The 23,994-nt window shown below is 41.9% G+C and overlaps 1 protein-coding gene across 6 annotated transcripts in view; it reads right to left on the bottom strand.

Annotated features, from left to right (window-relative positions):
• STRIP2 (striatin interacting protein 2) overlaps positions 1 to 23,994 on the bottom strand; it is a 46,496-nt gene that overhangs the window by 6,330 nt on the left and 16,172 nt on the right. The window contains exons 9-19 of one of the 6 annotated variants that reach the window (XM_042972036.1): positions 23,481 to 23,684; positions 21,942 to 22,177; positions 21,613 to 21,678; positions 20,848 to 20,911; positions 19,848 to 19,919; positions 16,813 to 16,887; positions 16,022 to 16,119; positions 15,423 to 15,549; positions 12,758 to 12,858; positions 9,745 to 9,811; positions 4,058 to 4,157 (exon numbers count right to left, since the gene is read on the bottom strand). In XM_042972036.1, coding sequence (XP_042827970.1) covers positions 4,058 to 4,157; positions 9,745 to 9,811; positions 12,758 to 12,858; positions 15,423 to 15,549; positions 16,022 to 16,119; positions 16,813 to 16,887; positions 19,848 to 19,919; positions 20,848 to 20,911; positions 21,613 to 21,678; positions 21,942 to 22,177; positions 23,481 to 23,684 — 1,210 coding nt within the window. Of the gene's footprint in view, positions 1 to 4,026; positions 4,158 to 9,744; positions 9,812 to 12,757; positions 12,859 to 15,422; positions 15,550 to 16,021; positions 16,120 to 16,812; positions 16,888 to 19,847; positions 19,920 to 20,847; positions 20,912 to 21,612; positions 21,679 to 21,941; positions 22,178 to 23,480; positions 23,685 to 23,994 lie in introns of all 6 variants that reach the window. The other 5 variants (XM_042972041.1, XM_042972049.1, XM_042972017.1 and 2 more) reach the window with 5 other exon arrangements.

The raw sequence follows: 23,994 nt of genomic DNA, 5'->3' as shown, positions 1-23,994 counted from the left end.
ACTAGTCCCTGGAGAACCATCTGTTTCCTTCTAAGAGAAACTTCTATGGGAGTTTCCATTCTAGTGCATCAGCTAGTCAGCTTGCCCAAAACAGATAGGTTCTACAGATGTTCCATCTTGTGTGGCTAACAGAGGAATGGACTCTTAAATGTTTATTTATTTATTTTTTTAAAGAAGCAAGGGAAACAGAGAACATATGGGAGAGACTAAGTATATCTCCACTGTGAGCTTCCTTTATCTTGATTTCTAATATGCTAGCATAAAAAGCCTTGCATTCCTTAGCACCTCAAAATATAATATGGGGGGTGCTTGACTGGCTCAGTTGGTAGAGCATGTGACTCTTGATCTTGGGGTCTGAGTTCAAGTCGCACATTGGACATAGAGCTCATGTTAAAACAAAATAAAACAAAAGTATGGGAGTAGGGGAGTGGCCTTGTAGAAGCAGCATTGGAATAGACACACTAGGACACCTGGATTATGGGTTTGGCCTTGGCTGTATGACTGTACATAAATCATTTCCCTGCTTCTTGTAAGAGGCTGAACTAGATCATCTTTAAGATTCTTTCACCTCTGGGGCGCCTGGGTGACTCAGTCGGTTAAGCATCCGACTTCGGCTCAGGTCATGATCTCACAGTTCGTGGTTCAAGCCCCGCATCAGGCTCTGTGCTGACAGCTCAGAGCCTGAAGCCTGCTTCAGATTTTGTGTCTCCCTCTCTCTCTGCCCCTCCCCTGCTCATGCTCTGTCTCTCAAGTAAATAAAAACATTAAAAAAAAAAAAAAAAGATTCTTTCACCTCTGATCATTCAATAACCCTGTGATTTACTCTGACTTTCTCCACTTGGCTCAAAAGTGAAGTTTTAACTGAAAGTAAGCTGATCGTGGCTGCCTTTTCCTCAAAGCTCACTCTCAAGAGTCCCAGGAAAGACATCTCAGTTCCCTCCTGAAGATAGTCTCATCTGCCCAGGGCCTTGCTCTTTTCTTTCTGATAATACTTCCCCACTGACTAAAACTAGCCCCACTTCCTGCATCACCAGATGCTGCCTGAAGTGGGCACTGAAAGAACACATGCTAGTCAAAGGCTCTCTCAGGACAGCCGCTCCCAGGCTTGGTGTCTGTTTGCAGCAGCAGGCTCTACATGAAGCCCTGCTCAAGCCTTCTGCCTTGTTCCAACCTAACAGACAATAATTTTCCAGCAGACCTTTAGTTCCATGGGTGTCTTTTCAGATTTGCCAGACGTGAGGGATTTTTTATTTATTTATGTTCACTCAAGGAAAATCACCTTCTTTCTCTTTTTTGGGGGAGGGCAGGACTCAGCATATTGATTAAGATGTATACTTTTGTGGGGCGCCTGGGTGGCGCAGTCGGCTAAGCGTCCGACTTCAGCCAGGTCACGATCTCGCGGTCCGTGAGTTCGAGCCCCGCGTCAGGCTCTGGGCTGATGGCTCAGAGCCTGGAGCCTGTTTCCGATTCTGTGTTTCCCTCTCTCTCTGCCCCTCCCCCGTTCATGCTCTGTCTCTCTCTGTGCCAAAAATAAATAAAAAACGTTGAAAAAAAAATTTAAAAAAAAAAAAAAAAAAGATGTATACTTTTGTGGGGAGATATATATTGTGAACAGCAGCACTTGGTCATATTCTCTTGTTTCTGATACTTCACACTATCCAAAGCAAGACCTTAACTCACCTTCTACCAGCGAAAGTTAAAAAAGAAAACATTTGCCCATGTTTCGGTAGCATAAGCATGTTTACAAAAATAATTCCACTTAGAATTGTACCCAAAATAATAAAATGCCTAGGAATAAACCTAACCAAAGAAGTGAAAGACCTGTACTGTGAGAACTATAAAACACTGATGAAAGAAACCAAAGAGGACCAAAGAAATGGAAAGGCATTCCATGCTCATGGATTGAAAACAAAAAAGTATTATTAAAATGGGCATACTACCCAAAGCAATCTACAGATGTAATGCAATCCCCAACCAAACACCAACAGCATTTTTCACAGGACTAGAACAAACAATCCTAAAATTTGTATGGAACCGCAGAAGACCCTGAATAGCAAAGCAATCTTGAAAGAGAAAAAACTGGAGGTATCACAATTCCAGACTTCAAGTTATATTACAAAGTGGTAGTCATCAAAACAGTATGGTACTGGCACAAAAACACAGATCAATAGAACAGAATAGAAAATCCAGAAATAAATCCACAATTAAATGGTCAATTAATTTTTTTTTTTTTGGTCAATTAATTTTTGACAAAGGAGGAAAGAATATACATTGAGAAAAAGTTTCTTCAACAAATGGTGCTGGGAAAACTGGACAGCTACAGGCAAAAAAATAAAACTGGACCACTTTCTTTTACCATACAGAAAAATAGGCTCAAAATGGATAAAAGACCTACATGTGAGACCTGAAACCATAAGAATCCTAGAAGAGAGGACAGGCAGTAATTTCTCTGACATTGGCGGTAGCACTATTTTTCAAGATCTGTCTTCTGAGGCAAGAGCAACAGAAGCAAAAATAAACTAATGGGACTACATTAAAATAAAAAGCTTCTGCACAGCGAAGAAAACAATCAACAAAACTAAAAGGCAACCTATGGAATGGGAGAAGATATTTGCAAATGACGTATCTGATAAAGGGCTAGTACCCCAAATATATAAAGAACTGATACAACTCAACCCCCAAAAGACAAATAATACAATTAAAAAATGGGCTAAAGACGTGAACAGACATTTCTCCAAAGAAGACATATAGCTGGCAACAGACACATGAAAAGATGCTCAATATCACTTATCATCAGGGAAATGTAAATCAAAACTAAAATGAGAGATCACCTCATACCTGTCAGAATGGCCAAAACAAAAAACATAAGAAACAACAAATGTTGGCAAGGATGTGTAGAAAAAGGAACTCTCTTACATTGTTGGTAAGAATGCAAACTGGTTCCTCAAAAAGTTAGAAACAGAACTACCCTATGATCCAGTTATCATACTACGTGGTATTTACCCCCAAAATACAAAAACACTAATTCAAAGGGATACATGCACCCCTATGTTTACTGAAGCATTACTTACAATAGCCAAGATATACAAGCAGCACAAGTGTCCATCCATAGATAAATGGATAAAGAAGATGGGGTATATATACATATATATATATATATATATATATATATATATATATATACACACAATGGATTATTTTTCAGCCATAAAAAAGAATGATATCTTGCCATTTGAAACAACATGGATGGAGTTAGACAGTATAATGCTAAGTGAAATAAATTAGAGAAAGACAAATACCATATGATTTCACTCACAAGTGGACTTTAAGAAACAAAATGAATGAGCAAAGGAAAAAAGAGAAAGACAAACTAAGAGACTCTTAATTATAGAGAACAAACGGAAAGTTACCAGAGGGGAGGTGGTGGGGGAAATGGGTGAAATAGATGATGGAGATTAAGAGTACACTTATCATGATTAACACTGAGTAATGCGTAGAATTACTAAATCACTATATTGTACACCTGAAATTAATGCAATACTGTATATTAATTACACTGGAATTAAAACCAAAAACAACTAAAAAGTTTTATTTACATACACCTGAGGTCTAAAAATTCAGTTCAGGGATCACATCCTACCCTTTCATAGTATCTCTAAGGCACTACAAAGATTCTGTTCTCAAGATCCATCTTAGCCCAGCTGACTGAGCCAAGCCAAATAAAAACAGAGGCTTACGCCAGTTATGTGGATAATTAACTCAAAAGACTGCTGAAAGAACAGAGTGTTTCTTCCTTTTGTACTGAGGAAATCAAATTGGTTGGAATCTGAGCACTAAAAGAGACTCAGCTTTTAGACTTGGCTAAGTCTAGTCCAATTCTGTCATCCACAGAAGCAAAACCTGAGGCTCAGGGAGAGGAAGGGCTTGCTTAAGTTCACATAAGCTCAGGGAGAGGAAGGGCTTGCTTAAGTTCACAGAGCTTGAACCTCTATTTCCAGTAACTGATTGAATTATAACACTATTTACGGTTCATCTTTATTTACTGTTCTTTATTTACTGTTCATCTTCTGGTTGCCCTTCTGGAATCCTAGACACAGAAGATGATCTCCTGAGAGAAAATTTGATTTGATCCCCTGCTTTCTCAGCTTCTTCAAAACCTAATGGTAAAGAAACTTTCTTAAGTCCTATTATAATCGTTATTTCAAACACGCCTAATAGTTTCCAGAAACAACAACAACAGCAACAACAACAATGACAATAATTAGGTTTCCAGTTGTAAAGGGGAACATCTGACTGAGTTCGGTCAGTCTATGATCAGACTGAACCTTTGAAGTGCTGCTAGGGGCACCTGGCTGGCTCAGTCCAAAGAGCATGCAACTCTTGATCTCAGGGTTGTGAGTTCGAGCCCCATGTTGGGGGTAGAGATTACTTAAATAAATAAATAAATAAATAAAAACTTAAAAAAACAAAAACAAAAACAAAAACAAAAACAAAGAAGTACTGCTAAGTGTTAAATCTAATACATCACAAACCTTCTCAGCTTATTAAAGTCCCTAGTGATGATTCTTATTTTCAGATTGATAACCAGCTTTTCAGTGAAAATCAGAGTTTCTAATATTAACTTGGTTGTTATGTAATGACTCCATGGGAGTTTCATAGTCCAGGAAAAGTTTATGTTCACCTAATGGCCCAATGTCTCCCTTTTTACACATGGAACTTCTACAACCTATAACCTACTTGATCAAGGTAACTTAGAGCTGTAGTTCTGTCTGCCTTTTCTATATTACAAACTAGTCTATTTCTTTGCTTTGGGCTTCAGGTGTTCCACGCCATGTCAGTCTTGCATTTATTTGAACCTATTTGAAAAAAAAAAAAACATTTGCTAGGTTTTAACACTTAATTATTGTAAATTCACAATAATAACCATTTCTCGGGAAATGATTCTTTTATTCATTCCGTTATTGTGGTTCACACAACTGAAAATGAATTCATATTTCTAGCTTAGAATTTCTTCCCTACCCCTCCCCCCCAAAAAAGGAATTTCTTTTCCCAATCACTATAGAAGAATTCCCTTATCATATGGATTTCTGACAGTTAAGGCACTGCTGGATTAAGGACCTAGATATCATAAAAGAGAGCTGTAATTCTTAAGTGGTATGAGTAAAAAAAGGAGGAAGGAGAAGAGAAAATGTCAAAATCATTTGGGGAGCTTTAGCAAAACAAACTATTATTTGCACCCTGGAGAGGGATCTGCACATTTGAATTTGAAAACTCATTCCATAGATTCTAATCTCATACCCATAACAGAAATGCTGTTTTAACAAGAAAAATGATAAAATGGTAAAAAAAAAACATTTATCCATGGTTCTTCCTCTATCCTCTATATAAATATACCTCATAGAAAATTGGATATTTACCTTATGATGTGTTTGCATTATATCTAGAACAGAGAAACAATAATGCTAAAGGCAATTGTGGTTTTAAATAGTGATGGTCACAAATCATTGGTTAAATAATGTCTGAAATGAATGTTAGAGACCTTAATACTTGAACATGATTATATTCCAATAAGAAAATAAAAACTAAAAACACAACAACAAAAATCTTCTGGGATATCTAAAAATATCTGGATTAGGAAGTTATAAAAACAAAATTTAATAAGGATAGATGAAAGGATCAGGTGCATAAATTTAAGTGATATGAACATAATTTTATAGATCTTTCTGAATGTAAGTCAAACCCAAATTTGAGGAATTTGCAATGAACTACCTTTTAAAAATTAACTTAATAATTTTATTTACATATATCTAAAAGGAAATGCCAAATGTTTCTTTGCAAATGGCTAAGTCACGTAAATTCTGACCCACTATTTTGGCTCTACCCGGACAATACTTCATCACTCTACCCATTTCCTCATCAGTCAAGGATGCGATTCGGCAAGATATTGAGAAACCTCTAGCTCTGATACTCAGAGATTCCACATATACCACTTTTTCTCATTCCTCCATCCTTAATCTATAGGCCTACCTGAACATCTACATTGTTCAAAATATGCCCTTCTTTGTATGTGATGCTGGTGTTATTAAATCACTTTCTGTAGAAAAACAACAAGCATTTTGAACTGAGTTGGCTTGGCAGCAGTGACAATGGATTTACACAGAACTTGCCACATTTTTGGGGCCCAAATATCTGTCAAATAGGAGAGGAAAGGAGGAAGGGGTGTAATCTGTAGGATTTCTCTTTAGGGCCAACAGACGACAAAGAAAGCTGACCTACAAACTTACCATCGTTTCAACATACTCTAAAGCAGTGATGTTTCTAAACTTTTTATTGCACATATCTCTCAGTAAATAATTTTTGTGTGCAATCCTAAATATACATGTTTACTTATAAGTTAGAAATACATTATTGTAATAACATTATGTATGTTCTAATATATACATAAATATGGAAAGAGATGTTAATACATAAAGGATCAATATATTCCATCCCCCAAAGCATCATCTTGCTCACTCTACTTTTTATTCCACTGCCCCAAATAACCATTCAGATGATGAGTATTCTACAATACTTGCTGAAGCCATATCACTGACTTTTCTAGCAACCTATCTTCCACACAATCATGCATTCATTACCCTTCTATGTTTGGAATTTAATTTTTTCCCTACTTTAATGGATTGAATTTGAATATAGACATTTGGAGATCCAAAAATTGTAAGCCTTCCTATACCAGGTACGTAGGGAAACTTCTCAGTACATGGGTAAGGATGTCTTATTGTAGAGCTAAACAGGTTGACAAAATGGGAAGACTTTAGAAAATGCCTTTAACTTTGACCTTATTTCATGTCCATTAAATGTGCAACTGGAGTTCTAGATGAAGTTGAACTCAGTTCGAATTCAGAGAACTGAGAAAATATGAACCAAGACTACCTCAGCTGAGTAATTCTATTTCTAGGAATCTATCTTAGATAATCAGAGACAAAGTCAAAGATTCATGTGTGAGGATGTTCATTTTGGAGTTACACAGAAAACCCCAACAGTAGTAGAAAACAATCAATTAAGAAAATTAAGAAGAGGAATATTATGTGTAGCTATTAAAAATTATGTTCTTGGGCGCCTGGGCGGCTCAGCTGGTTGAGTGTCTGACTCTAGGTTTTGGCTCAGTCTCATGGTTTGTGGGTTTGAGCCCTACATCGGGCTCCATGCTTGCAGTGTGGAGTCTGCTTAGGATTCTCTCTCTTTCTCTGCCCCTCCCCAGCTTGCTCTTTCTCTCAAAGTAAAAAAATAAACTTAAAAAAAAATTAGGTTCTCAAATATGTTTAAAGTCCACATTGTGATTTAAATTTTATCATGTAAATTGAAACATAACCCAAAGTCCTTATTCTTTTAAATAATGTGTGTGTATATATATGAATGAATATGTACATATATGGTGATTGCAGCAAAACGTTAACAGTACTTACATGTAGGCAGTGTAATTAAGGTATTTTTGTCTTCTTCCCATTATTTTTCTGTATTTAGCCCATTTTCTACAATGGTATATACTGATTTTATAACCAGGAAAAAAAATTGCAATATTATTTAAAGAAAATCCTACACATTTATAAAAACCCAGTTCATTTTCTGTTTACAATGAATTTATTGCGCCTGGAAAAGAGATAAATCTTACTCATATGAACATTAGTCTTTTCTGAGTACAGAAGCCATCAGTTTAGATAAACAAACCATTATGTTGAGGACCTACGTGGAGTAAACTTGCTAGTTACTTAAGCCCATGATTGGGCTCAGGGGGAGTACTAGTACCATGAATTCAAGCGAGAAAAATCTGTGGTTACCAAATGAAACCACCAGGTGCCACTGTTGCTTCACAGAAAGGAGAGGACTACCTAGCATGAACTGTTTTATTTAGAATAGATACGTGCTTTCACCTGCTCATGGATAACAATAAAATCTTCTCAGAGGCATGATAATTATTTCAATAATTTTATGCTCATATCCTCAAAGATCCATCAAAAGATATTTGAAGGTAGAATTTCCATCAATTTTCTATATGTGGGATTGAGAAAAAAGAACATATTGCACTAAGAAATAGATTTCAGCCATTAAAAGCTGACTTTATGTTTTGAAATGCCCTACTAACAGTAGCCCTTTAATGCTGTATACCACTGTTTTCTGTGGGAAAGTGCTTTCCTCATTCCAACTCTGAATGGTAGGGATGTAAGTCTCCACCCTGGCTCTGCTACTTTCAACTGTAAGCTTTTGGCAGTTAAATTCTCCATCTATAAAACAGTAATATCAAGCTTATACAGTTATTTTAAAGTTTATTTCTTTATTTTGAGAGAGACAGCACACGGAGTGCACACGTGAGCGGAGGAGAGGAAGAGAGAGGAGAGAATCCCAAGCAGGCTCCGCACTGTCAGTGCAGAGCCTGACACAGGGCTTGAACTCACGAACTGTGAGATCATGACCTGAGCTGAAATCAAGAGTCGGATGCTCAACTGACTGAGCCATCTAGGCACCCCTTACAGTATTTTATAGACTGAATAACATCATGTGCATAAACAGGGTTATTAGACAACTTATTACCTCTCTTTATAGGCATAAGAAGCTCTGAGCTTCCTTGGCTTCTGAGACCACATCTAAGTAAGACAGGAAATCTCTGCCCTGATGCTAAAAAGGGTGCTAGATTTAATATCTTAGGACACGGGTCATTTTCTAATTCAGGATCTGTCATCTATGAGGAGTGGACTATGATAAGTCACTTCATCCACTGGGCCTTCTGGTTTTTCATCTTTGAAACAGGGGGTTGGGCTAAATGGCTCTCAGTTCCCCTCCAGCGAAGAATCCTATGGTTCTATAAAACCTGTACCACGAAGGTATTATTCTATTTGTGTATAATATACTTTTCGGATATACCATGTTTTGCAGGTATTAAAGTTGGGGGACACGTGGGTGCTATCATCCAGTCATTCAGCATTTGAGCTCCTTCCATGTACCATAGTGCTACACTCTGGGGATATAAAAATGAAGATGATGCTCTTCATTCCTTCCTTGAAGGAAACTCTTCCTTCAAGGAGTTTTCAGTTAAATGGAGAAACAAATATAGATAACCAAGTAAATGCAACAGGGTGAGGGTGTGAACTCAGTATATCTTAGGGGGTATATCTACATGGCAGACAATTGATCTTCAATATGCTGTTGATTAGTCCATTTCATGAAATTCAAAATAATGCTGAAGAACTTTCTGATTTGCTTAAAGTTGTTTCCAGGATGAAGAAATTTCTGGGTCAATCTTCTGTGGCTATTACCAACTTTTGGCTTAGAGGGACCTAAGCAAGGTACACTTCTACTTTTTACAATCTATATGAAAATGAAAAGTGAATAGCCTGTGACACAGCAGAAAGGAGACAGATCATTGTTTGGAATAGACCAGTAGAGATTGTCCTGTCATTTAGCACAGATGTTCACATTCAATTTCAGTCCCATTATCTTTCTAAATTCCCTCTCCTCCTTAGTGTTTGTCACTGACCCTTTTCTCTTCTCTGCAAATTATGATGCGCAGCTTTTCCCAATTTTGCTCAACTGGGTCAGCAGCTCTAAGCCCCCACTGCCTCTGTGCTCTTGCCAATATGCCTTTATTGATCTGAGACTCTCAAACCAGGGGCATGAGGAGGCTGAAGAAGAAATGGAAGAGTAAATACCAGCCTGGCAATTTCAAAAGCTACCAAATTCCCCTCTGCTTACCAGACTCTCTGTAGTAAGCTCCGGCAAATCCTGGATGGTACAGCAAGGGTAATCCAGGACTGAGATGCTGCAGGACACAGAGAAAGGGACAGGCTTTAGGGAAATAGCGATGGCAAAACATGGCAGTATCTGAAATGGCAGGAGTTATTTCTCTCCAGCAGGCCCCATCTATTTCCCAAAGCGCTTAGTGACCTCAGCTGAAACTGAGGGTTGTGGTGCCAGGAAACTCCAGCTCCAGTCTCCTTTCCTCAGTCATGAGAGGAACAGAGTTCCTTCAGGCTGGCCCCTCATCTGGGAGATGCAAAAGAGACCAGCAAGAGAGCCTGTAGGATAGCCACCTTTCTCCTCCCTTCTTTAAAATGCATGGACAATTGTGTGCATTTGTGTTTTTGCATTTAAGTGTATGCTTGTGTGTATGTGTGAACTGCGTTCCCAGAGATGCTGCCCAACCTTCAAACTTGCTGCCCAATTACTAACAATCTGTGGATGTGAGGATGAAATGAAGCTCTCTCCTGTGTCCTTTACCAAATGTTTCTGGAAGCCAGAAGCTCTGGGAAATAATCACAGAAGCCACTCCTGAAGGAAGCTTAAGACAGAGGCAGTTTCCTACAGCAGGGCCGATCTAGTAGTTCAAGAATGGCAATGGCATCTGTCCCCGAAACCCACAGTGGGGGACTGCAAGGGAGCTGGAGGCTCTGCAGTGAGCCCAGAGAAGCAGGCATGAGTAGGCAGGGGAAATGAGGCACTGCATGACGACAGAGACAGAATTACTCAAAATTACAGTTCTTGCTTTCCTTTTCTCCTTTCTTTGTTGGTACAATGCAGAATTTAGCTCATCTCTAATGCTTCCTCTGGTTCTGACATTCCGTAAGGTTTATAACCAATCCATCTGAACTAGTGCAGTTGGAAATGGATAAAGGATGTTGTCAAAGCAGGGGCTATAAAGAGGAGTATGGGGTTTCTTGGACCTGACCCTACATTTCAAAAGTCAAAATTCTATCCAAGCAGGGGTGCCTGGGTGGCTCAGTCGGTTAAGTGTCCGACTTCGGCTCAGGTCATGATCTCACAGCTCGTGAATTCGAGCCCCACGTCGGGCTCTGTGCTGACAGCTCAGAGCCTGGAGCCTCCTTAGGATTCTGTGTCTCCCTCTCTCTCTGCCCCTTTCCTGCTGTGTCTCTTTCTCTCAAAATAAATAGATGTTGAAAAAACAAACAAAAAAAACAAACCAAAACTCTTTGGTAAACAATTTGTTTACCTAGAAATATTTACCTTTGTCCCAGAAACTCACAACGATAACCTAGGGGAACCAAGATAGAAGAAGAGAGGGCAGTGGAACAACCTATAACGTTGCTCATCATTTCAATTCACTCTACTGGATTCTCCCAGGGTTGCCAGTTCTGTACTGCTCCATTAGGATAAACTTTCTTGGCTGGCGAATCCACTTATCTACCCACCTCCCACAGACAAAGCCCCATGGCTATGTAGGTGCTGGCAACCAGGAAATGGGGGTGGGAAATCAAAGATGGATGTGTTGCAGTCTCAGTGAACGGAATTCTAGCCTAAGGGGGCCAAAAATAAAGTTACAAGTTTCTGGAATATCTATCTGGATTATAAAAGCCATGATAAAACTATGCAATAAGGATGTAGGAGTGCTCCAAGTTTTCAGGGATCATGCAACAGTAAAGCTTACAGGTGATGCAAAAGAGGACCATCTTATCCAAGCCAATCTTAGTAAATGATGTAGGCTGGCACTACCACTCTTCCAATTCCAAATGGAACCCAATAGACACCTATCAGATTGTCTGCCCCTCCCATCTATGCCCATGGTGCAGGGTAGGTATTTAGTTCCTGAACCCCAGCCATACTTGATTGATCCAAGGATGGATCTCCAACCCCGGAAATGTGGAACAGGACTCTTGTATGTTTCTCTTAATTAATGCTTATATAAAATCTCTATGATATAGTCAGAGGACGTATTATTTTCATCATAAGATGAAAATACTGTGGCTCAAAAAAAAAAAATGTCCTTACTTAGATTACATAGCTAGCAAATGGCAGGTCTCATGACTCTGGGTTCCATGTGTATGTTTTATTTTAAACTACGTATATAAGTAGGCTGCCTCTCTATGGTGGATTTTCAGGCAGTACTGACAAGACTGGTGAGGCACCATCTCCTGGTGCTTTCCAGTCAACCCAAGTAATCACATCAGCCTTCTTACTTCTACTTTAGGAGCTCTGCCTCTGGTAAAAGCATTTCTGGTAAACTTTAATTAGCATGCTTCCAGTTCTTGTGGAAGTAGCAAACTAAAGAACAAGGATTTACTCTGTAACCCCCAAGTCCCCATTTGGCTGGAGGAGTGGAAAGCAATTTGTATTCATAGCGATTGTGACCAGAAAACAATTTTGTGTTTTGATCCTGCCTCTACTGCTTACTTAAGTGGTCTCACTAGCATGTTAATCTTGAGCAAGTCAATTAAGCTCTCTGAATTTGTTTCCTACTTGGTGAAATGGGAATAAAATTTGTAATACCTCTTAGCGCCGAGGAGATTAAATAAAATACCCTATATTTGTCTTATTACAAACTGATAAGTAAGGATCTATTATTTACCTTCAGTTACAAATTCAGTATAAGACTACAATTTACAAAGAAGCATAATTGATCCAACTTATGATTTATACTAAAATCAGGGCTGGCCAAATGAGAAGTCTGTTTCACAAAAAAATATCTTCTGGATCCTTCTGCCATAGGGCTAAAATTTCAGTGTTACAGTTTTATTTATTTGAATCATGACATTTTTCAGTTTTCAAAACTGTTAAAATACAAATACCTCTGTGAAGAGGCCAAACCACACACCCCATCATCAACTTACACTTTAAGGAAATCAAATTTAAGAGTGACAGCTCTAACATTGAAGGGACTAGGGACACAAGGAGAACTGAAAGGCTCAGAGATGTATATTTCTCAATCCATTCCAAAAAAGACCTTTGAAATAAATCTGTCCAGTGTCCATACCTGTTTTTGGCAGTGATGTAGGACAAGATATTTTGATTGAAGAACTTCAGGATCAAAGGAATGCAGTTGGCAAACACCAAATGTTGTGATACATATTCAAACTGAATTAAAAGATCCAAACAGAAAGGTTGCTTATTTGGGGGAGAATAGAAAGTGTGTATGAAAAAGATAGGCAAGTACAACTCTAATATCCATTCCTAAGAATATCCAGTGTCCACTTATGTTATCAGCCATCCTGAGAAATGGGAGAAGCATCATCAGCCAGCTCATCCTACATGGAGGACAATCTTCAGTGTGTGTACGTTGTTGCAAGAAGCTGACCAAAAGCACAAAACACAACCAAGCCAGAAAGAAAATCCCACTCCAGGTAAATAGAAGGAATCGCTGTGAAATTTGTTCCTAAGCTCAACAAGAAAGGAAGGCTCCCTGAGGGAGTTGTCTTCCATACCAAACCTCTGGCTCATAGTGTTTCCACAGTGATTGATATAGCAGAAACAGGTGTAGCTTACTCCCAGCAACTGCTGGCATCACTCAGTCAGGATGGATATGGCACACAGTAACCAAGTGAACCACTGGAATGTGGGCTCCAGCATGAGTCTATGTGGTTCACTGTATTATCCCTGTACTTACAATATCAGTATATTAACGAATGGATCAATAAAAGCCCTGCACTGAGAATAAGTCCAAGATCTCTTTGATGGCTAAACACCCAAACATAGGGGTTCCATTTTGCTCGCTTGAATTTGGATGGGGTTTGTGTCTGGGAAAACCTAGTGGGCAGTGTCATGGAGTTGCATCACCTAGGTTTTGCCTGTGATACACTGAGGAGCATCAGATACAGTGTGCTCCAGATCCAGAACCCAGACTACTGGGACAGTACAGAAACTGTGTTGAAAAAGCAGAAAATTGTGGTGTTTTAAATCCCTCAGCTTTTCCTGGTCACCAAGAAGTAGCCATGGAAACAAATCAAGCTGCCCTCTGCCCCTGGGCGTGTGGTTAGAGGTGGGGAGTCAGCTTGGGCTGCCCATTTCTTTCTTCTGCTCAAATATTTTCTCCCTGGCAGCTGACCCAGGGTATTTTCCAAAGCTCCAGATGGAGCAGCCAATACATACCCACTATGAAGTTATGGAAAATGTTTTTCAGTTAGAGACGTATCTGTAGACTTGTTGGGATTCACTGACACTGACACACACTGGCAAGGCCCATCAAGCCACCCACCTGTCTGGCTGTTGATCCACATACTGCCCACCAAGAGAAGCAGACAGAAAAACATATCCACAGTTCTCTGTTCTTTCTACTAGGAACACCATCTCCCACCCACCCCTTCTCCTCCCAGCCCTGCTGTTGCTCAGCAAACATTGGCAGAAGAAGTGTGAGCACCCAGGACACCCGTAACACACCCAAAGATGTCTCTGGATGTACTAATGTGGAGAAATACCCTGATTATATAGTCAAACCTCAAGGACACAGAGCCTGCAGGAGCCTCTGTGTACTCCGAGAACCTGCTGTTCTAGCAACAAGCTTGGTTCTGACTTCTTAGGAGGGCAATGGAGCAGAGACACTGAGCAGTCATGAGAAGTCTCCGTCTCCTCCCCATGTTCTCATCACAGAGACCATCCATTCTCTGCTCCCAGGTTCCCCCATATCTTGGCAAAGCCCACAGTATCAAGTCCAAACTCCTTAGCATGGCAAACAATGCCTTCATGGGGAAAAGGCTTCTTAACCTTTCTTAGGAAATCTCGGTTTCTTTATCTATAAAACAGTGATAAAATAAGACCTACCTCATAGGGTTAAGAGAATTAAATGAGAACCCATAGGAACTTAATAGAGTGCCGGGCACATTAGAAGTACTCAATATCCGTGTGCTATCAACTGTGTGATCTGCTCCCTGCCATTGTCTCTAGCTTCATGTATCACCAGCCCTCCCCATCTCCCCCCACCCCAGGCAGAACTCCAGCAACATTTAATCAGTTTCCAAAGGTACTTTGCTCTCGCTCTCTCTCCTCTGGACTTTCACAAATTAACATTTCTGCTTGAAAGGCTTCCCATCTTCCCTCCCTGACAACTCCCATATCTTAGCTAACATCTGTTTCTTTAGGACTCAGGTTAGAAGTCACCTCTTCCCCATCTCAGGTTGGATTACCAGCTAATACTTACCTGTATCCTGCACTTACCATTCCATAATTAGCTATTTATATATCCATACCTTGTACAAGACTTCAAAGCCCTTAAGAGCCAAAACTGTGCATTATTCAGAATTCTATCTCAAACGTTAGAAAAGTGCTTCACATATAGAAAGGTATGCTCAACATACTTTTTCCTTTTTTTTTTTTTTTTTTTTTAATGGAATGGTTGAATCCTGTCTTCTACTGCTTCAAAGCTGGCTGGGCACATTCCCAAGAAGCGAAGAATTCTTACCTACAACCCTTGGATAATATTCAAGGACACAGATGTCTGCACCTCACATCCCACTTCAACCCCCCCCCCCCCCACCCAGCCCCAGCCCCATGCAAGCCTATGCAACAGGTATAGAGATTCCCTGAGGAAGACATAGAAAAGGCTGGAAGATGTTCAACTGGACTACAAAGGCCCCTGCATCCTCTCTTTGGGAAGCAGGGCCTGAGGGACACCTGAGACCTGTGGAGGAGCACTGCTAGCTGCTCACCTGGTAGATATGGTTCAGTTTGAAGTGTTTGAGGAGTAGCAGGAGCAGAGCAGAGATACTCTTTACGATGATCTCCTTGTGCCTGTTCACATCGATTCCCAACTTCATGCTCTGAAGAACAGTGATGCTATAATGAGGAGAGGAGGAGTCAGTGCAGAGAGTAGCCGTAGAGAGAGGCCTACAAGGACCCAGGTATTTGGGTCAGAGACAACATATACAAGAGAACCAGAACTTGGCAGATCTGAACTTCTATGCTAGGAAACCTCCAGAGCTACCCCTTACCAGCCTGTCTGGAGAAAAGCTCCTCTGCTCTCTTTGTTTTTCTCTTTCCTTTGGCAAGTTCAGCCCTTGACAAAGTTCAGCCCTTGTCGACCCATACACCTGTGCAGTCAGTGTCTGGCACTGATGTTGCCCTGCAGACCCTCAATTCTGAGCTAAAAAGAACCTAGCAGAGAGCACCAGTGGAAAGTGGTTACTGGTAAGGGAGGGGAGACATCTTTGGAGACAATCCCTATAAGGGTTATCAAGGTGGGGCGGGGACTAGAGAGACACTGTAGACACAGCTAGCATTCAGCAGCCAACCCAGTTGAAGCACTCACGGCATCTCCTCAGGCAGGACATCAGCCAGGATATTGATAGAGTCTGTCTTAGCCTTGGAGGTGGGGGCTGCAGCCAGTAGAATCTTAAGCAGAGCAATCTAGGAAGTAGAAAATGAGGAGATCCATCTCTGTCCATTCCATTCAACAGACTATTTTTCCATACCTCAACAGCCCTATGAGAAGTAAGGCTTCCTCTATGTCCATTCCTCAATGACCAAATCTTCTCAGCCTCCCGAAGGGCAAACAGGTGCCTAATCCTGAGAGGCCTGCCTATGAGGCTATGGACCCAGAAGGGAGCTTATAGGCTATTCTGTTTCAAGATTGTTCTTTCTAAAGAAGAGGATGGAAGGAAGAGAGTGAGGGGGCAATGTCTAGAAATAAGGTGAGAGGTATAAGCATGATCTCACCTCCTCTATCCCTTTCCTCCCTCTAACCCTGACCATCAACATCCTCACCACTCAGCCTGAGGCTATCCAGAACATGACAGACCATGGCAGACTTCAAAGGGTCGAGGATATTTACTTAGAAGGAGGGCCCCCAATGCATCCTGCATGGATCCCACCTTATTCTCCACTCCTCCCAAAGAAGAACTTGGGAGTAAAGCCAAGTCCTCCTTCCTCTTGGAGAAGCCCTGAGGAAAGCTCAGAATTCTCATGTGTTAGACAATGCCTTGCCTCAGGGTTGAATGCTCAGGAAATAAGCTCAAATGATGGATGGCTCAGCTTGAAATGGCTCTCAACTGTCTGTTCCTTGCAGCAGAGAAGGGCAGCTCAGCCCAGCAATCTCCTTACCATGTACTGGGGGAGGCTGTAGAGCATGCCTTGGTAGAGGATTTCACATGGTGTCTCTGGTACCACCTCTTCCCCCTATGGCAGGAAAACACACAGTTTGCCCAGGCCGTTTTCCAGTTGACCAAAGGCTATGTTTTCTTGGTTGTGAAGGGTGGCATGAAAAGAGCACTGAGCTGGGAGTCAGATCTAGGTTCTTATTCCAGCTGTGTTAATGACTCATTGTATCACTTTGGGTAAGCTACTTTTCCTTTTTGGGTCTTAGTTTCCTCTTCTTTAGGATCACTGGGCTGGTCTGATGTCCTCTGAGCGCTCTTCCAGCCCTGATAATCTGATTCTGGTTTTCCCATTATCTGGAATCAATCCAGAATTCTTCTTTCCACATCACATGTTAGATCAGGAATCAGACCACCTACCTAGGAATTGGCTCAGACCACTGCTTTGCTGGTCACACAGGAACTTAAGTCAGGGTGCATGAATGCCTGGGACACTAGAACAGATACCCCACACAGAAGCACTTCCTATGGTGTCAGTCTGAGGCCATCCAAGAGCTCTAGAATGCTCTTAAGTGAGAGGTAGGTAACTCAGTAGAGAAAGCTGATAAGGGAGTTGGGTAACCCATGGCCCAGAGAGGCAGGAAGGAGTATTAGCAGGGAAGCTTTTGGGTAGAAGCTATTTTCTTTCCTTCTCCAACAGCCCCTACTACATCCCTTCCTCCCTAATGACAAGGCCCTTATGCACAACTCTCTTTGTCCTTTGATGACCCTATCTAAGCCTTTTATAAGAGTGGGAGGACAGGGGCCTCCAGTGCTCAAGGGGTTACTCAGGCCATTGTCCTCTTTGGCCAATGCAGTCCTTCCTCTCACAAGGTACCTCTATTCCAGGGCGAGGTTCACTGCCTTGAGGCACCTGAGGCACTGCCTGAGGTCCTCCCTGAGGCAGGGAGGGATAACCTGGCCCTTGCCATCCCAAATAACTCAGCTGCTGCTTAAATGGGCATTCAATAAACTCAGGCAATCCTCTAAGGTTGCCTTCTTGCTCTCCAAAAGATCTATGTCATACCTTCCCTTTTCCCTTGTCCTCAAACCAATCCCCTCACCCCACAACCCCTCAATAGTTGCTAACCTGGCCTCATACTTCATGGAGAAAACAGAAGCAATCAGACAGGCACCCCTCATCTTCTCAACACCAAATCTACCAGGTTCTCTACCTTCCTTCTTGACATGAAGGATGAACCGCCTCTGCTCTATTAAAGGCCAACCCGCCACTTGTGCTGGGGATCTCTCACCCTTTTGCTCTGTCAAATACATCAGTTCTGCGATCGTCTCCCCTCTGCAAGATCATCTCTTTTAGGACATAAACATACTCTAGAATCTCCTGGCTATAAAACACCTTCCCTTGACCCCACATCCTCCTTCAGCTACCATCCCATTTCTATCCTCTTTATAATAAAACTATGTTGTCTGTGTTGACTGTCTACCTCCTTTCTTTACATTCCTTTTTTAACATACTCCAACCAGGCTACTAGCCCCACCTTTTCACTTGAGGTTGTTCTTAACAAGGTCACCAGTTATCTTCATGGTGTCCTATCCAATGGGCACCTATAGTCTTATCCATTTATCAGCAGCATTTGACACAGCTGATCACTCCCTTCTAGAAAAAAATTTTCTTAGTTTTTATAGTATCACAATCTCCCACATTCTCTCCCACATCACTGAGTGTTTCTCTTACTGTTCTTTTCTGGCTCCTTTCCTGACTCATCCTACCCTCAACATACTGGTGTGCCCAGGGCTTTGTCCTGGGTTCCTTCCTCTATTTCCATTCCCTCCTTGGGTTATCTCAGCCAATTCTATGGTTTTAACACTGTCCAGTAAGTCAACAACTCCCAAATTTATCTCTCTAAGCCAGTCCTCTCTCTTAGAACTCTAGATTTATACATTCAATTTGCATGACTGCTCATGTGAATGGCTGCCTAATGGATATCTAAACAACTCCCAAATTTATCTCTCTAAGCCAGTCCTCTCTCTTAGAACTCTAGATTTATACATTCAATTTGCATGACTGCTCATGTGCATGGCTGCCTAATGGATATCTAAAACTGAGTATGACCAAAATAGAACTCTTGATGAAACAGAACTCCCCATGTTGGCAAATGATTCTTATTCTTGATTCCTCCGTGCCTTTCTAATCACATCCAACTGACCAGCAAGTCTTGTCAGCTACACCTCCAAAATAAAACCCAAATTTGTTCCACTTTTCCCTATTTCTGTAATTACTACCCCACTCCATATCACCATCATTTCTCACCTTGACTATTTTAAGAGCCCTCTAACTGATCACCCTGCTTCCACTCTTTTCTGGTAAAGTCTATACACAGGAGCCAATTGTTTTGAAAAGATAAATTAGATCATGCCACTCCCCTGCTTAAAATCTCCAAGGGCTTACTTCTGTACTGTGAAACAACTTCACACTCCCTATCTTTGCTTAGGAGTCCTGTGTAAAGTAGCTCCAGGCCACTCCCTGACTTTGTCACACACAACCTCACCCCTCACGCCTGTGCTCTTGCCACAGGCCTTCGTTCGCTACCCCTAATACTCCGAGCTTGCTCTCACTTTGTTAAGGCTGTATCCTCTGCTTAGAATTCTCTTTCCCCTGATGTTCCTATGGCCAACTCCTTCTTGTACCTCACATCTTAGCTTAGCTGTCGCCTTCTCAGAGGTCCACCTATCCTGACTGCCTAATTGAAAGTAGTCTACTGCATGACAGATGCCTCTACCATGTCATCCTATTTAAATTTTCTTCATTATCTTCCATTCTCTGATAGTCTTCTTGTTTCCTTAATTACTTATTTTCTTTTTTCTCTAACTCGAATGTATCATGAAAGTAGGGACCTAAAACACACACAAAAAAAAGTAGGGACCTTGCCTTGCATGGTACACACAGTAAGAGCCCAACAGTATGCACACATGTTCTGTGACAGCACTGCAGACAGATTTCCTCTTGTCCTCCTCCTCCTGTGTAGGACCCCCTTGACTCACCAAAGACATGGGGCACTTCTCCAGGTCCTCCTCATTCTTGATCTGAATATCTGCAATGGAGATGTACTTGTGCTGGGGAAGAAAAGACATCAATTAAGAGGCTGAGGCCACTAAAAAAATAAGATAGATAAATAAATAAGTAAACAAACAAAGGGTGGGGGACACCTGGCTGGCTCAGTCTGAACAGCGTGCAACTCTAGATCTTGGGGTTGTTGAGATGCTGGGTGTAGAGATTACTTAAAAAAAAAAAAGAAGAAAGATACTGAGGGCTTTGATCACATATGTACCAGCCTCTTGCTTAACTTCCTCAATGATAAGGAAATGTCCTGTATATGGGTTGTTACCCCAAATAGGACACGAACTCTTTGAAGGCAGGAGTCTTATTCACCTTTGTACCCTTAATAATTGAGCCAAGTGCTTCATATACAGTGTTTCTGTTTATTCTGTTTCCGTATTTGTTGAAGAGCAGCAAATCCCTAAGTATTTACCTTCAACCAAGGGCAAGGGGAAGTAAAGAATAGGCCCATGCCCCTGGACCATTGCCTGGTGAATTTCGCTGCATGTGAGTATATGTGTGTGCATGTGTATGGAGTGATGATGATGGGGTAAGGGAGAATTTAAGGTCTAGGCAAGAGACGACTATTCTTACTCTTTGTGCTCGCATACACTTTGGATGCAGAGCAGACCGCTACTAATCCTGGGCCTTTGGACGTTAGTGGCCCTATAGGGACAAAGAAGTGAGAGGAAAGGAAGCAAGGGGTGGGAGGAGGAAAAAGCCATGAGAGGAAGGAAGGATAACTTTCCCCCTATCTGAATGTAGGAAAATGCTTAAGTAGGGAGAGGCCTAATTTTTTCCTCTTTGGCCAAAATGCCTGCAGGGGAAATATAGAATAATTGGTTCAGAATGTGTCTGGAAGAAGAGCCAATACTCAGGACTCGGGTAATCCAACTTGTTTTGATGGCTCCCTATCCCTGGAGACTGAGAGCCCACTCTGGTCACCTGCTTTAAAGTCTTCACACTCTCATGGATGGGCCTGGGTAATCCAACCAAGGTGTCTGTGTCCCTGTGAAATGAGAGATATACCAGATGATAAGCATCAAAAGTATACAGAACTACTGATATTCCCTAGAGTTACATGGACCATGCCACTTTCAACATGCTGTATTCTGGATCTTTCTCTATAAGCTTCCAGTACCCCCATTATTGCTATAAGACACAAAAAGAACAATGCCACACAGAAGTGCTTGTGAAAATTTGGATTTTTATATAGTTTTTTGGGGATTTACTTTGTCAGGGAGCAGTAGGTTCCCTAAAAGGGAATGTAGCCCAACTACAGCGAAACACTTGTAATAATACTTTCTCAGTTTTATAGGGGCCAGCCAGTGTGAGGAATTCATGAGGGAGGAGAAATGGGGAAAGACTGGGTCTGTTCTGACCATGTTGCTTGTTCAGAGAATTCTGGCTCATTAAAACAGGAAGGTTTCCTAGGGATCATCTAATCCAACACTCTCATGAGGACATTGAAGCCCAAGAGGCAATGACTTGTTAAGTCCTACACCTGGCTAAGAACATAAGAGTTCTTCTAAGAAACTAGAAGGAAAAAAATTCCATGGCACAAGCCCAAAGTAGTCGTAGGAGATGCCCATGACCCAGTAGCTCTAGGTTACACTATGACTACAGGGCAACATCTCTCATTCCAGCCACCCATTCCTCTGGCCCCCTAAAAACCACTCTATAGCCAGTTCTGATCATCTAGTCACTTACTGCCCCAGAGTGAATCCGATGAATTTGTTCCTGCTCATCTCCAAGAAGTGCTCAATGTCCTTCTGTCTGAGAGGACAGTGGAGAGGCAAACCCCAGAAAAGGAAAAAAAAAAACAAAAACAAACCTTGAGAGACAGACCCTTTCTGGGCTACTAACCCATCAATAGGATGACTAGAGCAGTGGGGGAAGATGGCCGCTAACAGAGAAAACTTCAAACCTGGGAGTTCTGACTTCTAGCCAGGCTTGAGACTTGAATGCTAGACTACTGCACTCTGGGCCTTCAGTGATTCTAATCCCCAAACTCAGGGTCCTGGAGGTATCAAACCTACCTGACCTTTGGGGCCCAAGGTAGGCCCTTGGGAAAGGCCACCCGCTCAGCAGAAAGGGGTGCCTGTGAAGGTGGAGGTGGCACCAGGGGGTCTTGCTCTAGCAGGTCTAACTCTCCATCTAAGGTTCGTTCTCCGTCACCAGCAGACTCCTCTTCCTCCTCTGTGGCTGGTTCCTCAGTCTTAAAGAGATCTCTTTCATTGTAGATGTCCAGGCTATCTTGCTTAGTGAGGAGTTGCTGGGCGGGGGTTGGGAGGATAGAGAGAAGGTATACAGAGACCTCACTCTGAGCATCCTTGTCTGAAGTCACCCTCTACCCACAGGCTGCTAGACTTCAGGATACGTGGAGTAACAACCCAGCTCTTCTGAGAATATCCCCTTCCCTACCTCAACCCTAGTATCCCCACCAGGCCCTATTCCAGGATAAGTACCTCTCAGGCAACCAAGCTGGGGAACAAAGCACAGATAATCCCAAAGTCAGTTACTTAGCTTTCAGAAAGCATGGATGCTTTTTTTCTCCCCCCCCCCCCCCCCCCCCAGCACTTTCCTTTCTAATTATGCTCTGCTTAGGTGAACATTCAATTCGTTTGCCTTCTGTGAGTATACACCAGCTGGCTGACTGAGGAAGAGGAGGACAGAGGCTTGCTGCTAGGCAGAGGGAAGCAAGTTTGGAATTTTAAATCTTGTTGCAGAAAGAAAAAAAGGTTGGACAGAAATAGGCCAAAAAGTTAACAGTGACTGCCTTTGGTTTGTTAAGCTTGTGGGTGATTTTCTTTTTTCCTCCCTTCTTCACATTTTTATATTTGTTCCAAATTTTGTACAATGAGTAAGCATTACTTTATAAAACAAAAAAAGCCTAAAAAAAATCACATTATAGATTATGTAGACTAGACTACTGAACATGATTGTCTGGTCCTGTCACCTATTATTGGTGAGCTCAGGTATTTCAGGGAGGTGAGTTCATGGGTACATGGTCAAGTGTCAGTGCAACTTGTCATTCTGACCTTTCCAGGGATGCAGATTATAGCTAGAACACTAATCAATCACCTCCTAAATGTAAGCGTCTAGTTCCAGGGCCAGACAAGAGCATGGCTGGCTCAGAGTAAACCTTCTTGCTGTCAAGAAAATGATAAAGTGCCTCACCCTGGGCACATGGATTTGCTGGGAGCTCTGTTCAGGTGATCTGGGTCCCTACTCCAGGATTATACCCTAATTGTTGTCCAGAATGCTAGGGAACTCCAGGTACACTAGGTCTAGGCCAATGACTCTGTACCAAGACATGGATCTATGATGCGATACCATAATGTCACATCATGATAGCCCAGGAACCTGCTGCAGCTGGGAGACAGAGGCTAAAGTACAGACTCCAAGGTTAGTCTCCAAGGTTAGACTCAATGTTAGTTTCAGGTTAGTCACAGGGCCAACCAGAGGCAGGATAAGCTGGGTCATTTACTGCCCATTCCTTCCACATCCAGAGTAGCTCAAAATCTTAATTTCTAGACAACTAGTATCACAGCACCACTGTCTGCTTTAGTTCATACCCTTCGAGAACCACGACGGCCTCGCAGCTTAGAGGGTGGTGGTGCCAGTTGAGACTCCCCCAGGTCGAGGGTATAAGAGGGCGGGGAGGCGGCACGCATGCTCTTCACCACCTGGATGCTATCTTCAGCCAGTGGAGGCAGCCCCAGTTCTGCCCGCTTCTGTACTTTGAGAACCTGTAGATGCTCAAATCCACCGAGGGTAAACTAAGGTATAAACAGGAAAGGGCCAGAGGAAAGGAACAGAGGGAACTCAGCAGGAGAAAAGTCAGGGAAGAACCACAATCTCCAGTCCCCTTAGACCCCTTCTGAATTAGGAAGTAATAAAACAGTAAGGGGCAAATGGAGTTACCATCCCCAGTCTTAGGAGCTCAGGGGTCAGGATGAAGCATTATTTATTTACTGACACTGACTCAGGGCTGGAAACATCACCAGAAATTAGGAAAAGGACTCCTAGGGCCTTCTACTGAAAAAAAAGCGGGGGGGAGGGAGCAGGGAACTATGTTCCCTTTTTTAA

The sequence above is a fragment of the Panthera tigris genome, chromosome A2 (assembly GCF_018350195.1).
Source record: "Panthera tigris isolate Pti1 chromosome A2, P.tigris_Pti1_mat1.1, whole genome shotgun sequence".
In the NCBI taxonomy this organism is placed as follows: domain Eukaryota; kingdom Metazoa; phylum Chordata; class Mammalia; order Carnivora; family Felidae; genus Panthera; species Panthera tigris.
Note: the sequence above shows the minus strand (reverse complement) of the source record. Positions and strands in the feature narration are given on the sequence as shown.